Source organism: Hemicordylus capensis, chromosome 5 (genome assembly GCF_027244095.1).
Source record: "Hemicordylus capensis ecotype Gifberg chromosome 5, rHemCap1.1.pri, whole genome shotgun sequence".
Taxonomy (NCBI): domain Eukaryota; kingdom Metazoa; phylum Chordata; class Lepidosauria; order Squamata; family Cordylidae; genus Hemicordylus; species Hemicordylus capensis.
Window position 1 is genome coordinate 68,088,727 of NC_069661.1, and position 16,281 is coordinate 68,105,007.

The 16,281-nt window shown below is 41.5% G+C and overlaps 1 protein-coding gene across 6 annotated transcripts in view; it reads left to right on the plus strand.

The window, feature by feature from the left end:
- Positions 1-16,281, plus strand: part of GLRB (glycine receptor beta) — a 74,706-nt gene that overhangs the window by 23,738 nt on the left and 34,687 nt on the right. For all 6 annotated transcript variants that reach the window (XM_053253560.1, XM_053253559.1, XM_053253563.1 and 3 more), the window contains 2 exons: positions 10,189-10,295; positions 14,303-14,370. In XM_053253560.1, coding sequence (XP_053109535.1) covers positions 10,189-10,295; positions 14,303-14,370 — 175 coding nt within the window. The remainder of the gene's footprint in view (positions 1-10,188; positions 10,296-14,302; positions 14,371-16,281) is intronic.

The window sequence follows — 16,281 nt, forward strand, 5'->3', positions numbered from 1 at the left end:
CTGGACTTCCAAAAAGCTTTTGATAAAGTTCCCCACCAAAGGCTCTTGAGTAAACCTAGCAGTCATGGAATAAGGGGACCAGTTCATGTGTGGATAGGTAACTGTTTGACGGACAGAAAACAGAGAGTAGGAATAAATGGACAGTTCTCACAACGGAGAGAGGTGGGAAGTAGGGTCCCCCAGGGATCCATACTGGGACCAGTGCTCTTTAATTTGTTCATAAACGATCTAGAAGTTGGGGTGACCAGCAAAGTTGCCAATTTGCAAATGACACTGAACTTTTTTGTGAAATCCACAGTGGCTTGCGAAGAACTCCAAAAAGATCTCTCCAAACTGGGGGAGTGGGCGACTAAATGGCAAATTTGGTTCAATGTAAGCAAGTATAAAGTGATGCATACTGGGGCAAAAAACACCAACTTCACATATATGCTGATGGGATCTGAGCTGTCGGTGACTGACCATGAGAGAAATCTTGGGGTTGTGGTGGACAGCGCATTGAAAGTGTCATCTCAGTGTGTGGCAGCTATGAAAAAGGCTAATTCCATGCTAGGAATAATTAGGAAGGGGGTTGAAAATAAAAATGCTAATATTATAATGCCCTTATACAAATCTATGTTGTGGCCACATCTGGAATACTGTGTACAGCTTTGGTCACCGTATCTTAAGAAGGATATTGTAGAACTGGAAAAGGTGCAGAAAAGGGCAACCAAAATTATCAGAGGCCTGGAACACCTTCCTTATGTGGCTAGGCTACAGCATCTGGGGCTCTTTACCTTGGAAAAGAGGAAACTAAGGGGAGACATGATCAAAATGTATAAGAGTATGCATGGAGTGGAGAGGGTGGACAGAGTGAAATTTGTCTCCTTCTCTCACAACATTAGAACCAGGGGTCACCCTATGAAACTGAATGTTAGGAAACTTAGGACCGACAAGAGGAAATGCTTTTTTACCCAACGCATAATTAATCTATGGAATTCTTTGCCATGGGATGTGATGATGGCCACTAGCTTGGATGGCTTTAAAAGGGGCTTAGACAGATTCATGGAGGACAAGTCTATTAATGGCTACTAGTCTGGTGGCTGTGGGCCATCTCCAGCCTCAGAGGCAGAATGACTCTCAATACTAGTTGTGGGAGAGCGGCAGCTGGAGAGAGGGCGTGCACATACTTCTTGCCTGTGGGCTCCCCAGAGGCATCTGTGAAACAAGATGCTGGACTAGATGGACCTTGTGCCTGATCCAGTAGGGCTGTTCTTATGTTCCTCAAGTTTAATTATAAAGAGGACGAACTACTCTGTTATATCTTGGTGAAAAACATGGCATGCAAAGTACTGTGCAAATTACATTGTATTGGCACAAACATCCTTATTGGCCTCTAAAATAATTTAGCAAGTCTGCTGCAGGAGATTTATGCAGCGTTCAGGTTCACAATGTGTTGTCTCTGTTTAAGAACAGACTCTTTTAACAGAGAGCAATTCAGCAATACAATATGTCTTAGGATAAACACTTAATTAAGTGTTCTTGGGCTGGTAGGCTTCCTTGTGCCATGCAGGTAAAATTCGGTACCTTGCAAAATGAATCTGCACTGTTCCCTGAGGAAAGTTTGTCCACTAGATACAATTTTCCAGTGTTAAGTAGTAGCAATATGAGGCCAACAGATGGAACTGCAGAGAACCCACATGGAGAAAAAGTTAATTATTATGTTATAGGGAAATATTTACAAGAAATGTTTTTCCATTTTCTAAACAGGATAATTCTTGCCACGATTACTCATGCTTCTGTTTAAATCTAGTTACGTAATTATTGACTAGTATGAGCAGCTCTTTTCCTGACTGTTTCATTCTCAGCCAGCTTGTTTCAACAGTTGTGTTCTAGTACTGGCCAACATTCTCAAAAGAGTGAGAACACTGATACTGAATAGTTCATCTTTCTTGGGATTCTGATTTTAAAATTATTGTCTTTGATATTATGTATCCTAAATACAGACCTTCCTCCTTTGCTCGCCTTGGTTTTTCAATTGCTCTTTCCAGGGGCATACTTAGGGGAGAGGGGCCCCATGTTTGCCCCTCTCTCTGATGGCCCCTGGGAGTAAGGGAGATAATGAAGAAAGTATGGAGGGGTGGACCTGGGAGGCTTTGAATCCATCCGCTTAATTATAACTACACCCTTGGTTCTTTCTTGTGTGAGACATTTTAGTCCAAAGTCCATTTTTAATAATATAGATTCCTTTTTAAAAATTCCTTTTAAAATTATTGATTTATTTTTATAGATTACTTTAATTTTATATAAACATTAGGTTATGCTGAGATAACACAATGGTACTTCCCACTGACAAGTTTGTCTTCAGTATCCACTGTGTCTGAAACCACAGTGAATGCTGAAGATAGGCCCTCTTTACCAATCTGGTCTGACTGTTGACATCTATATCTGTTGCTGGAATGGCAGCATGAATTATTTTACGGTATTGGCTCAGCAATTGGCAGGTCCCATTCGTTTGCTGGCACAGCAAGTCTTCAGATTCTGTTCATATAATATTTTGATATGTTCTCTTGGTCAAAGACTGCTACAAATACTATAGTCCCCATTCTTTACTAGGAATAGATCACTATGTTTTTCGTGTTGCTGTATGCTTTTAGTCTGCCCATTTAATACATGCATTTAATACTCTGCAGCTGAGTCTGGGGAGATGTACTTCAGAATAAGCCCAATATCTGAAATGAAAAGACTTATATGTTAACCAAAGTAGCAAGTGTGTAAAGACAATCTTGTAAGAACTGATGCTATTTTAATTATACCTCTGATTGTAGTTCAACATTTAATACCCTGAAACAAGAAAGCATACCTTCACAAGAGAGCTTTGGCATGTTCTAACAAGGTCTGTAGCAGGAAGCACTAATCAGTCTCATTTCCCATTTCCCCATTTCATTTGTAACTTTTGAAATGGAAGCTTGTGCATTTGCCCCATGGAGAGATGTTTGTTTTACTAATATGGGGATACACACATCTCCTGACATGATGCATGTTTCAGAAATCGTGTGAAAACAGGTGTACAATTCAATTTGACCTTGAATAGATTTGGGTCGAATCAGGGGTAATTAGCAGATTTGACCCCGAACTGAATTGTGCTCAAAATAGATTGGCCCAATTCGAGGTTGAAGAGAATCGCCCCCAATTTGACCTGAACTGAACCTGAACTTAGCGTGTTAGCCAGCCCACTTCGGAGCACTAGTCTACTACACAGGTAGACTCTGAGGTGGGCAAATGCACTAAGTCTGGAGCGGAGGACAAAAAGCACCATTTTGAGGCCCATTTTTCCATGACACTCAAATCACCCGAATCAATTTGGGTGATTCAAGTGTGATTCGTTGAGGCAGCTGGCCAAGCTGGCTGTTTTATACCAAGGACTCTGCAATTCAATTCGACCTTGAAGAAAATTGCAGAATTTGATCTGTGCAAACCCCTGTTTATTGCTTCCTGCTTCAGTGCTTGTTGGAATGTGTGAAAGAAAGAAAAATGCAATAAAATAAAGTCAGTAGGATAACAACAAATGGTTCTGTGATACCTTAGAGACTAACAGATGTATTGTGGCATAAGCATACACAGCATCCTCTGTTCTTTATTTAATTATCTGAAGATGATTCAAATGTACAGCAACTATACCAGTGTGTTTCACATTGTTCCCTCACCCTTGAAATTAAGATTATGTTTTGTTATGTATTTCCCCAGAATCCCTCACTTGTTTAGTTTTTTCACATGTATCTAGATTTGAGTGAGGAAATTTTTTAGCTGTTCTAGAAATTGATGGTACTGCATTCAAAATTTATGGAAAGCTGATGGGATATGTTTAACGTAAATAGAATTAACCAGAGCAAGATTGTGCAATCGTGCAAAAATGGACTTATTTTTGACTAACTTGTCAACTTGTACAAAAGTTTCTGGTTTTCCTCTAAATGGAGTGAATGTACAGAAGGCAATGCGGGCTTGGGAGCTGGCCATTGTGAATGTGATCAGATGTGCTGAAAAGACTGTGTGAGAAAATCCACACAGCTTGCTGTACAATTTGTGCTCATAGTAGTTGATGCATATGACTAGCTCATAATATCTGGATTCAGAGGTAAACTCAAGCCTGCCCACCCCGCAAAAACCTACTGCTGCATAGATTGAAAAAGAAGGCCCTAAAGTGTTCATTTGAATCATCTGGAAGAGTAAGAACTATTATGTAAAGGATATCCATTGATTTGGAGATCTAGGCTATGGAACAGAAAATGATATAATTACGAAACCTGAATCATGGCTGAAATTATCAAAATGTTATGGTGATTAATGGTTTGGCTATGGATTAAAAATTAGCTGATTAATCCAGCATCATCTGCAGCTGCCATGATTGGAACACAAACTATTCTGTGCTTGGCTCTCTCTTGTAATTCCTTTTGAGCATCCCTGCTAGATTCTGGGAATGTGGCCCAACTGGTTCAGTGCAAAACAGAACAGGTAGATAAATCAACGGATGAAGCCAGAGGAAGAACAGGGAAAATACTAGCACAGCAATTTCTTTTTCTAGTGGTGTTCTTTTGAGCAGTGCCCCACAACATGGGTGGAGTTTGAACAGGAGTGGGGCTAAAGTGTGTCATCATCATGTCAAACCTAATGTTCCATTGCTCTTATTCTTTGTGTATGGGTCGGAGGGGAGCATAATCTTGCTTTATCAGATTGCATTTATTGAGCAAAAATAAGTTATCCTCTTGGATTTATGCCAGGGACTTGCTACTGCCATGAAAAAAGGGCCTCTTAATGTGTGATGGCAGCTTCCCTAAGGATATGAGGAGTCAATCCTGAACTGGAGAAGTACAGAGGAAAAAGCTTTCCATAGTAGCATGAATTGTAAAGGAAAATCCAGGCGTGATTTGCAGATCTCAAATTAAGAGAAGATATTTTCTCTGGATTTTCTTTTATATTACAGATTTCTGTGCCTTTGTTAATGCACATGAGTTTTTCATCTGTCAAGGTTGCAGAGTAGCATGGGATTTGTAATGCTTAAGAAACTACGTTTATGTTTGGTGAAATTTGCAAGAATATGCTTTTTAAGGTTGAGCATTCAGAATGGAACTTTGGTTATACTGGTGAGAGTTTCACTGCTGTATCATTTCAGACTAAATGATTAGTGTGTTCTCTTTTTGGCAGGTGTTTCCCAATGTTTTTTGAGCTGCTTCACTTCAGCCATTAAATAGTTTCACCTCTGTTTTTATGACATTTTTATTGCTGTTGTCTGCGGCTATGTTTGTGGCTTATATCCTGATCAATGAACTCTGGAAGTTTCTAACATCAGTGGCTGTGAAGTACTAGCTCCTGTGCTGGTATGCCATGCTTCTGATGTGATTGTGTCCGTGTGTGTGTGTGTGGGGGGGTGTCTTGTGCTCATGTGCAAGAGTGCAAGTACTTTCCAGAGCTTGCTCGTGCTCCAGAAGCACTCTGTTAGACAGGAAACATGTCACTTGACCAACACAACATGCTTTTGTCACTTGACCAATTTGAGGGTTAGCGCTGCACGGGTGCCAATGTTAGGAACACCCACACTTTGGTAACCACAATATCAGCACCTGTGATTTTTATTGTATTTTGATTTTTTTGTCATCCTGCATTCAACTGTAAAGCGGAATATAAATATTTAAATAAAATTAAAAATGAATCAATGAATCCTGGAGTGCCACTGCTAGTTAGTTCAGAAAATACTGAGCTATTTGGACCAATGATCTGGCTTAGCTTAAAGCAGCTTCCTGCAGTCATACTTCATCATAGTTATTAGTGATGAAGCTTGGCATGGGCAGGGTCCAAGAAAAGGCTTCATAGTTGCTAGGGAAACCTAACCCCAGGGCAGAATCCACTTCAGAAATAAGATCAAGTTATTTGGAACTCAAATCAAGGGATAAATGATGATGAAAATTTGGAAGTATTCCTACTAGTGCAGTAGCACTTATCTTTTTTTTTTTTTTTTTGCCTCACAAAACAGAATTTAAAATTGTTTTGCAAGATAGTTCTTCTTCATTACCTACAAATGTGAAAATTATGTTATTACTGATATATGACTTAAAGTTTGGGTTTTTTAAAACTAAAATTAATGAGTGTTTAAATCTGTACAATTATAACAATAATTTCCATACAGTAGACAGACTCTTAAAAGAATAGTAGAAGAATTAGGTAAGGAATAGTTCATTTAGTGAAACTTATGCCTGTAATGTGAATTCCTGTACCTCAGCATTCTTGTGGCCTTTCACACTACAAATTTAAACCAGCTTAATTTCCATAGCTGGTCTTTAGGGACTTGTAGATCATATCAGGCAGGGGTTCTCAAACGTGGGTCTCCAGATGTTGTTGGACTACCATAATTCCCAGACACAATGATCAGAGGCCATTGTGGATGATGCGCATTGTAGTCTAACAACATCTGTAGACCCAGTTTGAACTGAGTCAGAGGTGATGCCATTCTAAACTGTCTGGAAAAATTAAAAACAAATCACTAGGGCCAGATGACATCCACCTGAAAGCCCTTTAAGAACCAAATGTGAAAATGAGGACCTCTTTGCAAAAATATATAGCTTATACCTACAATCAGGATCTGTACAAGGAGTGGAAAGTAGCCAATGTAATACCGATTTTCAAAAAGAGAGGCAGAGGGGAGCTGGGAAATTAGAGGCTGGTTAGCTTAACGTCTGTTTCGAGCAAATTGATGGAAAGCATTCTCAAATATAAAATTATTAAGCCTATAGAAGAACAGGCCCCGCTGAAGGAGAAACAGTATGCCTTCTGCAAAGGTAAATCTTGCCTCACCGACCTTTTGGAGTTCATTGAGAGTGTTAACAGGTATGTGGATAAAGGTGATCCAGCTGACATAGTATACTTGGAATTTCAAAAAGCTTTCGACAGAGTTCCTCATCAAAGATACTTGAGAAAGCAGTTATGGGATAAGGGGACAGGATCATGTGTGGATTGGTAACTGGTTGAAGGACAGGAAATAGAGGGTAGGAATAAATGGGCAGTTCTCTAAATGGAGGGAAGTAAAAAGTGAAGTAAGAAGGATCTGCACTGGCACTGGTGCCCTTTAACTTGTTCATAAATGATCTAGAAGTTGGGTAGGCAGTGAGGTGGTCAGATTTGCAAATGACACTGAACTTTTTTTTGAAGTCCAAAAGATTGCGAGGACCTCCAAAAGGATCTCTCCAAACTGAGGGAGTGGGAAACAAAATGGCAGATGTGGTTCAGTTTTAGCAAGTGTAAAGTGATGCATATTGAGTCAAAAAACTCCAGCTTCAAATATACATTGGGTCTGAGCTGTTGGTGACTGACCAGGAGAGAGATCTTGGGGTTGAGGTGGACAGCTCATTGAAAGTGTTAACAAAATGTGCAGCAGCTGTGAAAAAGGCCAATTCCCTGCTAGGAATGATTAGGAAGGGGATAGAAAACAAAACTACTAATATAATAATGCCCTTATATGAATCTGTGGTGCAGCCAAATTTGGAGTACTGTGTACAGTTCTGGTCACCATACCTAAAAAAAAAAAGACTTTATTAAACTGGAGAAGGTGCAGAAGAGGGCAAACAAGATTATCAGGGGCCTAGAGCACCTTTCTTATGAGGTAAGGCTACAACACCTGGGGCTTTTTCGTTTAAAAAAACAACTAAAGGGCAACATGTTAGAAGTCTATAAAATTATGCATGGTGTGGAGAGACATACTTTTTCTCCCTTTCACATAATACTAGAACCAGGGGTCATCCCATGAAACTGATTTCCAAGAAATTTAGGACTGACAAAAGGCAGTACTTTTTCACACAACATATCATTAACCTGTGGAATCCTCTGCCAAAAGATGTGGTGACAGCCTCCAGCCTGGATAACTTTAAAAGGGCTTAGATAAATTCATGGATGACAAATCTATCAATGGCTACTAGTCTGAGGGCTATAGGCTACCTCAAGCCCAAGAGGCTAGATGCCTCAGAATACCAATTGCAGGGGAGCAAAAGCAGCAGAGGGCAACCCCTCACCCCCTGCCTTCTTGGAGTGGGCTTCTTGGAGGCATCTGGTGGGCCACTGTGAAACACGGTACTGGACTAGATGGGCCTTGGGCCTGATCCAGCAGGGCTGTTCTTATGTTCTAAGCCCGTATTCAGGGTGCTCTGTGGGCTGGTTCACACAAGATCCTTCAGCACACACAGTCAGGACTGGGTTATGCTGAGAGTGTGCCTCCTGTGGTGTCACTTGAGAACATCTCAACATACTGTTGAGGCATCCCTTAATCATGTGTGGGAGGTGTTCGTCTGAATTGCCCCTTTACATACACTCCAAAACCCTGTTTAGCATGTGTAGTGGGGTGAATCAAATGAATGCCCCTCATGTGATTAAGAGATGTCCCAAGTGTGTGTTGGGATGCCATGGCAGGCATGCTCTTGATGTGACCCCACTGGTGGATGATCATTCTAACTTGCCCAACAAATCTTTCAGAAATCTTTCCAGTGATGAAGTAATTAACTGTTATTCATGGTATATAAGTTGCATCCCATTTACAGAACAGGCTCCCCAGTGAGGTTTGCTTGGCATCAATCAACACTTTCTTCCTTTAGATGCCAGGTAAAGACCTTTCTGTTCACTCAGGCTTTTTAGTTTTGATTTTTAAAATTGCCTTTAAAACACAATTATTAAATTGTACTGATTTTTTTTTTATTTTGGTGTGCTGTGATTTGATGCATTTTATGTTTCTTATTGGATGTTTTAATGTGTTGTGAGCCACCCAGAGAACAATTTGTTATGGGGCTTCTAACAAATAAAGTTGTTTATTATTATTGTTGTTAGTATTTGATAGGCTAAATTGACAAATTTTAAAACAATCATATATGAAGGATTTGACTAGTATGTTTGGTATGATCCAATCTTGGATGAACATGAAATTGTCATTCTCTCTTACTATTAGATTTCTGTCTCTTCCTATTTGAAATGGCTCACTTTCTTCATTGAAGTCTGTGGAATATGAATAAATCATTATGACACATAATGTAAAGTCCTGAACCTAACTGCAGTGCCATTCAAATCCTTTTTCTAAGGTTATGTTTCTGTGCTAGTTTTGCAGCAACCTTTTGCAGCTATGTTTGCAGACTCCAATAACAATTCTAGGGATAGAAACAATGAAGCCCACCCCCTATATCTCATAACTATTACAAGAGGATAATTCCATGCATGACTCCCAGAGACAAAAGCTGCTCCAGAGTTCCTAGTTTAAGTATAGTGTGTTACGTATTGGCTAGATGGTCTGTAGGATGGTATATGTGTTGACTTTCGTATTGGAGCAGTCAATATATGATGTGGCAGTTTTGGAACATTGTTTTATAGCTGCTTCCCTCACAAACACAAAGTTATCAAACTCTTAGATAAACCTTTTTATTCAGGAACAACTCAATTTTCTCTTTCTTCCGTTTTCCTTTCTGACTCCACCCCCCACAATCTCTACAGGATCCCCACTAGAACAAACTTCTAAACAACACATAAAATATACTGGATAGAATACAGCAAGCACCAGTGGGGCAGCAAGCTGCTCCCCAACCACTTTGCCTGTTGTCCCCACCCCCCATTAATCAGATCTGTTGAGTGGTGGCAGAGCCACCCTGAGCAAATGGTCACCCTGAGACTGTCCTCTGCCAGCTCATCTTCCAAGCCCAGCATACGCTCTTCTACTTCCCTCACACTGGGCTAGTAATGAAACAGGAAGGGACGTGGAAAAGAAAATTATGAAGAGGCAACAGAATATAAGAGGTGCTTAGAGAATTTTAAAGATAGAAAAGGAAGGAGACAGGCACAGTTTTTAAAAGCCTATTTCAAAGACAGTCACAACTGCTACCTGAGGCCAAGTCAAGCTCGCTTAAAAACTGATTTATGGGACTGCCCTATAGGAAGATAGGCCATCTATATACCAGACCTGTTAATAGGAAAAAATGGGAGGGAAAGAATTAAAAAACCCACCATTTTTAGCTTCAGCCTTTCATGTCAGATTCAGGTTTTCATAAAAGTTGTGGTGTAAATAAGATGTGGTTTAAATAGATTGAGAAAGCTGTCAATACAATTTGTTTTATTTTAAGAGCTTAAATAAAATATATCCTATTGAGTTTGCTTACCTCTATCAGAAATAACCAGTGAATTTATTTTTCATAGTCAACAATCTGCTGAAGACCTTGCAAGAGTACCTGCTAATTCTACCAGCAACATCTTGAATAGACTTCTGGTTACTTACGATCCCAGGATAAGACCCAATTTCAAAGGTTTGTTCATGTATAACATAATCAGCCTAGGCTGACATCCCTACTAATCCTGCAGTGATGCACTAGAGTTTTCTGCTGTGTGAGAGGAAAGGGGCAATTTTGTTTAATCTGCCCTTGTTTATGCCTCCCTAAACTATCTTTGAGGGCTCCCAATCCTCAGGGACACAATACTGAGAGGCACAGGTGGTACAGCAAATGAGAGATGGCCGAAAATTGCTCCTCAGCCCTTGCACAATGGTAAACTCTGTGCATTGGTGCAAAGTTAGTTTGTATGTTGGCCCTAGTTATTGAAACGTATATAAAAACAATCTTGTGGCATCTAAAGATTAATACATTTATGGTAGCATAAGCTTTTGTGAACTACAGTCTACTTTATTAGATGCATGCAATGTAACATATATGGTAACAGTGGGTCAAGTAGCCATGAAATGCAAGAGCTTTAAGCCCTATTCAGATATTATGTGGTGCATGTGTTCAGGTGTCTGTACACATATACATGTTTGTGTGAATGCCTAAACATATGTTCATTTAAAAAGTGAACCGGGATACAGGCCACCCCCAAATTGCAGGCTACAGATAGTTACTGGTCCATGTGATTAGGAAGGAGATGCACCAAAAGCACACTCATCATGATGTCCTCCGTGGACATGCCAGTGCCCCCGCCCCCCTTTAAAGTTGCTTGTTGAAGAATAATAACTTTCAGTTCAGCAGTGAATGGAGATTCAGTTTTCTCCCACTTGTTTCTGAATGTTTCCATTTTTAATGTCAGATTTGTGTCAGTCTCTCACACAGAGAGTGAGCTTACTTTCACATAGAAAGTATAGCATATATCATGTAGGAGGATGTGAATGAGCTCCTGATTATATGACTGATGTTACTGGCTGACATCCAAACTAACAATGCACTGGCGCTATAGGGGAGGGGTGATCTTTTGCTGATCTTCTCTTCCCTTCACATGCATCTCGGGGATATATTTTCAAGTTGCACAGTGAGCTTCAAAAGAAAGGGAAATCAGCTAAAATTGCCCTTTCCCTGTAGCACCAGGGCAGCATTAATCCAGTCTGTCAGACATGAAGTCCTGTAAAAGTGATACCTGAGATGATTTGGGGACAGAGTTGGTATCTGGATTTGTTGCAGGGTTTCTGCTTAACTCTGTCTCCATATTCTCTCAGGCAAGACTATTAGCATCTTCCTCTGTGAGGAAAACTGGAAGCAGAGTGAGGCTGAACTTCTATCCTGATGGGTCCTGAGCAGGATTGACCCTCCTATGCCCAGGTGCAGCCTTTCTCCTGCAGAATGAGGCAGAAATGGGAGTCCTAAGCGTTATCTAGTAGGGGTGTGCAATTCGGGTTTTCGGGTGATTCGGCTCGGACCCGAGCCGAATCACCCCCGTTCTGTTTTGTGCCCGAATCTGGGTCACCCGAATCACCCTTGATTCGGTTCGGGTTCGGATTTAATCCGAATCCGAATCGATTCAGAAAAAACTTCTGAGGTGTGAATTCTCATTCTATCATAGCAAATGAGATTTTTTTCAATTAAACAACTCTCATGACCCCACTTTCACTTTTTCACACTTTCCTTTACTATGAATAATATGAGGAAGTAATCAATTTAGCACACTTCACCTTATGAAGACAAACCTCATAAAAATAAATTCACCAAAATTCCCCCCTCTGCCCAATCACTCTTAAATTGGGGATGGGTGGTAGCCTCCAGCCATTAGGCACTATCTACCAGCCCACCCCACTCCTTTGGGGCAGATCCACTTTCTGCCCCCAATCTGCCCCAAAGACACCCAAACTTCAAAAATTCTCAAAAAATCAGCCCTCTGCCCAATCCCCCTGAAATTGGTGTGGTAGCCTCCACCCATTAGGCACTACCACCCCACCCCACTATTTTGGGGCAGATCCACTTTCTGCCCCCAAACTGCCCCAAAGTCACCAAAACTTCAAAAATTCTCAAAAAATCACCCCTTTGTCCAAACCCCCTGAAATTGGGGTGGTAGCCTGCACCCATTAGGCACTACCACCCCACCCCACTATTCTGCCCCAGGCCCCACTTTCTGCCCCAATATGCCCCAATCTGCCCCAAAGACATGAAAATTTCAGAAATTTACCAAATATCAGCCCTTTGCCCAATCCCCCTGAAATTGGGGTGGTAGCCTGCACCCATTAGGCACTACCACCCCACCCCACTCCTTTTGCCCAAATCCCATGCTATGCCCCCGAACTGCCCCAAAGTCACTAAAACTTTAAAAAAATCGCCAAAATTCAACCATGAACCGAATCACCCGAATTTTTTGTGCCCGAAATTCGGGTGATTCGGCTCATGCCCGAAAAAATTCGGGTGACATCGGGGGTGATTCGGTTCGGCCCCGAATCACCTGAAATTGTTCGTTTCGGGCACAGATCATTCTGTTCCCGAAATTTTTTGCACATCCCTATTATCTAGCTCTGTGATAGCCACTTTCCCACAAGCAGTGGCACTGCCAGAAAAAATATTTGGGGAGGCACAGAAGGGGCAAAGTGCATGTATGGGTAGGTGAGCTGTGTCTCATATATTAAATTTCTGAAACAGAAATGTGGGCAGGTGAGGGCAAACTACTTGTCTCAGGAGATCCTTGCTCCCTTGACCTCCACCCCAGAGCTGCCCTTGTCCACAAACAGCTTCCATGTCACTGGAATAACATTTAAATGACCCAGCCATCTGGACAGGGTCTGATTGCTTTGGTCTTTCTCATGGAATTGACGCTCATTCCACTCACATGAGTGGCTCTGTGTATATGGTTGGGGAGCATGTAAATATTTATTCCAGCCATGGGAATTGCTGAAAGAAAGGAAGGTAACATTTAAGGGCCTGTAAAGGGCCTGATTCCAAATCCTGATGTGGCCTAACAAGGTTTTCTCCTCCAGTTTCTGTTTTCACTATCAAGCGGGGTGGGTAGCTATTTGTACTCTACATTGTTTAAAAACTTTGTACATCTAATCTGTAATCCTGGTACATTCTTCATGTAGTCTAATGATGAAGTCAAAAAAGACATGATGCAGGAAATCCATGATTAGATCTCCCAACATTTTTCAAAAAAACCCAAAAAACTTCAAAGCTCCTGAGGGAAAGGTTACACTTTTGCTGAAAGTAATAGCATTGGATGGAGTGGAGTTTAACCCTTTTGCCAGGTCATTGCTCCAATCTTTTTCCTCTGTAAAAGCTACTATTACCTCTGTTGATGGGAAAGGTTGTGATACTGGTTCCTGTATTGTGGCTAGGGTTGCCAACTATATTCCTGGATACTCCTCCACAGTATTTTTCACAATACCAAGCCATTAAAATATCCAGAATTGCTTTCAGTATTGGAGGGAGGGAAGGTGTGTGTGTGTGTGTGTGTGTGTCCCTAATTGTTATTGTAATGTTTGCTCCCAGAAGGGCAAATAGCCATTTCAGTGGTATGTGTGATTTAGATCAGGAAATTGGCATTGGGAAGGGTTAAACATCACCATTGCTCCAGTCACAGGTAGAATCCTCCTCAACTGCTTTGAAGAATGCACAAAACATGTTGGGAGAATCAACCATGAGTCTCCAGCATGGTGGGATACTCCCCCTACCCCCAGTACTTGGCTGTCCAAATTTTGTAAGCTCCCCAGATTGTTTACTTAAATTTACACTGAATACATAAATATACCATGCATGCTTATGAGGAAGACATGCTAGATAATATGCAAGAGCATAGTGAAAAGAGCAGCAAAGAAAGATCCTCCCCACCAATTTTATATATAAAATGTGCTTGTTTTCTTTTCATATGTCTACCTGGACATATGAATGTCTATTCATAATTTATAATCTAGCTTCAAAACTTTGCTTCTAATTGTTCATTCTATCCACCTAGTACAACAGTCCAGAAACAGGATAACGTATACTATTGTTATATTTTTATATATAAAGAATTTGAGGAGAAGGGGAAAGTGGAATTCTTGGCAACTCAAGACATTTTCTCTTATGTATATATTTAGGAATTCCAGTTAATGTATCAGTCAACATTTTCATTAACAGCTTTGGATCAATACAAGAGACAACCATGGTAAGACTAACATTTCTTGGATATAAGTATTTCTAGGCAGAATGTTGTGACAAATAAAATTGTACTATTTAGCAAGAAAGATTTATGATCTAGGGATTAGAAAATGTCATTTGTTAAGTATATGTAAATTCAGTAATGGATAAACTACCCTTTCTCTGACATATGTTACTCTTTGGGGACATGCCCACAGCCTTCCGAATTCATTCCCTCAGTTCAGCTCTTGAATGAGAGTCAGTCATGGATTTAAATGGATTCTCAGAGTCAACTAGAAGTTGATGTGCTGCTGCTAAGTGTAACATTTTTTGGTGTGAGAAACCCCCCACAGTAAAGCATTTTGTAGAATTACTTTCATGTGAAGACCATTCTAACAAGCAGCATTTGGAATTACAACTTGCAAGGTCTCAGGGTGCTGTCTCAGATCAAAAACGAGTAAGTACTTTTTAAATCAATGCAACAAATTAGTTGTGACTAACTTAAGTCCAGTTCATTTCAATGGGACTTAGTTATTTATGTATTTATTAATTAAGGTATTTAATACACCGCCCAATCCACAGACTCAGGGTGGTGTACAAACAAGAACAGCACCCAAGATTTGTTTAAAAATAATAATTAAAGGCCTAAATTAAAGGCAAGTGCCTGGTGGAAAAGAAATGTCTTCAATAAGAGAAGGTGAAGAAGGCTTGAGGGTTTGGCTGTTCTTTCCCCCTCCCTCTCTTCCTCTCTCCCTCCCCCTTCACCACTCGGACTTTACATCTGGCCTCTCTTGGTTTGTGTTTCTATCTATCTTACCCTGATGAGGAGCTGCCTACCAGCCGCTGTCTTCAGAAAGCCTGACAACTAACACCTGTGTCAGCCGGCAGCCCTTTGTGGCAGAAGGGGCTGCTGGGTAGCTTTAGAGTCTTATAAATACTGCTGAGGACATGCCGGCGGCGTGGCCGGCGGCCTGCCTGTAGGCGGCCGCCAAAGGGGGCCGGCCCTTGGGGGTGGGACTGAGGGCTGGGGGTTGTTTGTGGGTGGATTTTTTATTTTTATTTTATTTTTTCCCCTGGGGGGTTTAAGTGCTGTTTTTATTATTGTCCTGAGTTGTGCCAGGCCTAGTTGACAGGATGTGTTTGGGCTCTCCTGAAGGGGCGGATGCGGGGGGTGCGCCTGGCAGCCTGGGGGCAGCTATTGCTGTAGTGGTGGGAAATAGAAGAATTGGTGCTGGCAGAACAGCTGGCCGTAACAGGGGAAGAGAAATTGGTAATTTAGTGACTATCTCTACTTCCAACTGTTCTGACAACTCTCAGGCCTTGGGGAACAGCACCAATTACTCACAGAGCCTGACCTTGCTCCTTTGTAATGCCAGGTCGGTTCAAAATAAGACCGAAATTGTTCATGATTTAATCATGGATGAGGGAGCTGACCTGGCATGTATAACTGAGACCTGGTTGGGGGAAGCGAGTGGCCCAGTGTGGGCTCAGCTTCTTCCTCCAGGTTACTCTGTTGTGGAGCAGGTTAGGGGAAGTGGGCGGGGAAGTGGAGTGGCTGTGGTCCATAAAAATACTATCTCCCTTACCAGGGCCCCTGTGAGACAGTTGACCTATATTGAGTGTGTATTTTTGAGGCTGGGAACTAGGGATAGATTGGGGATTCTGTTGGTGTACCGTTCACCCTGCTGCCCAACTGACTCCCTAACTGAGCTGACGGAGCTGGTCGCGGAGTTGGTGATGGAGTCTCCCAGGCTTTTGGTGCTGGGGGACTTCAATATCCACTTTGGGGCTGGCTTGTCTGGTGCTGCTCTGGAGTTCATAGCGGCCATGACCACTATGGGCCTATCCCAATTAATTTTTGAACCAACTCATGTTGCCGGCCACACACTGGATTTGGTCTTCTGTTCGGATCAGGGAGGTGTTCCGTGGGTGGGGAATC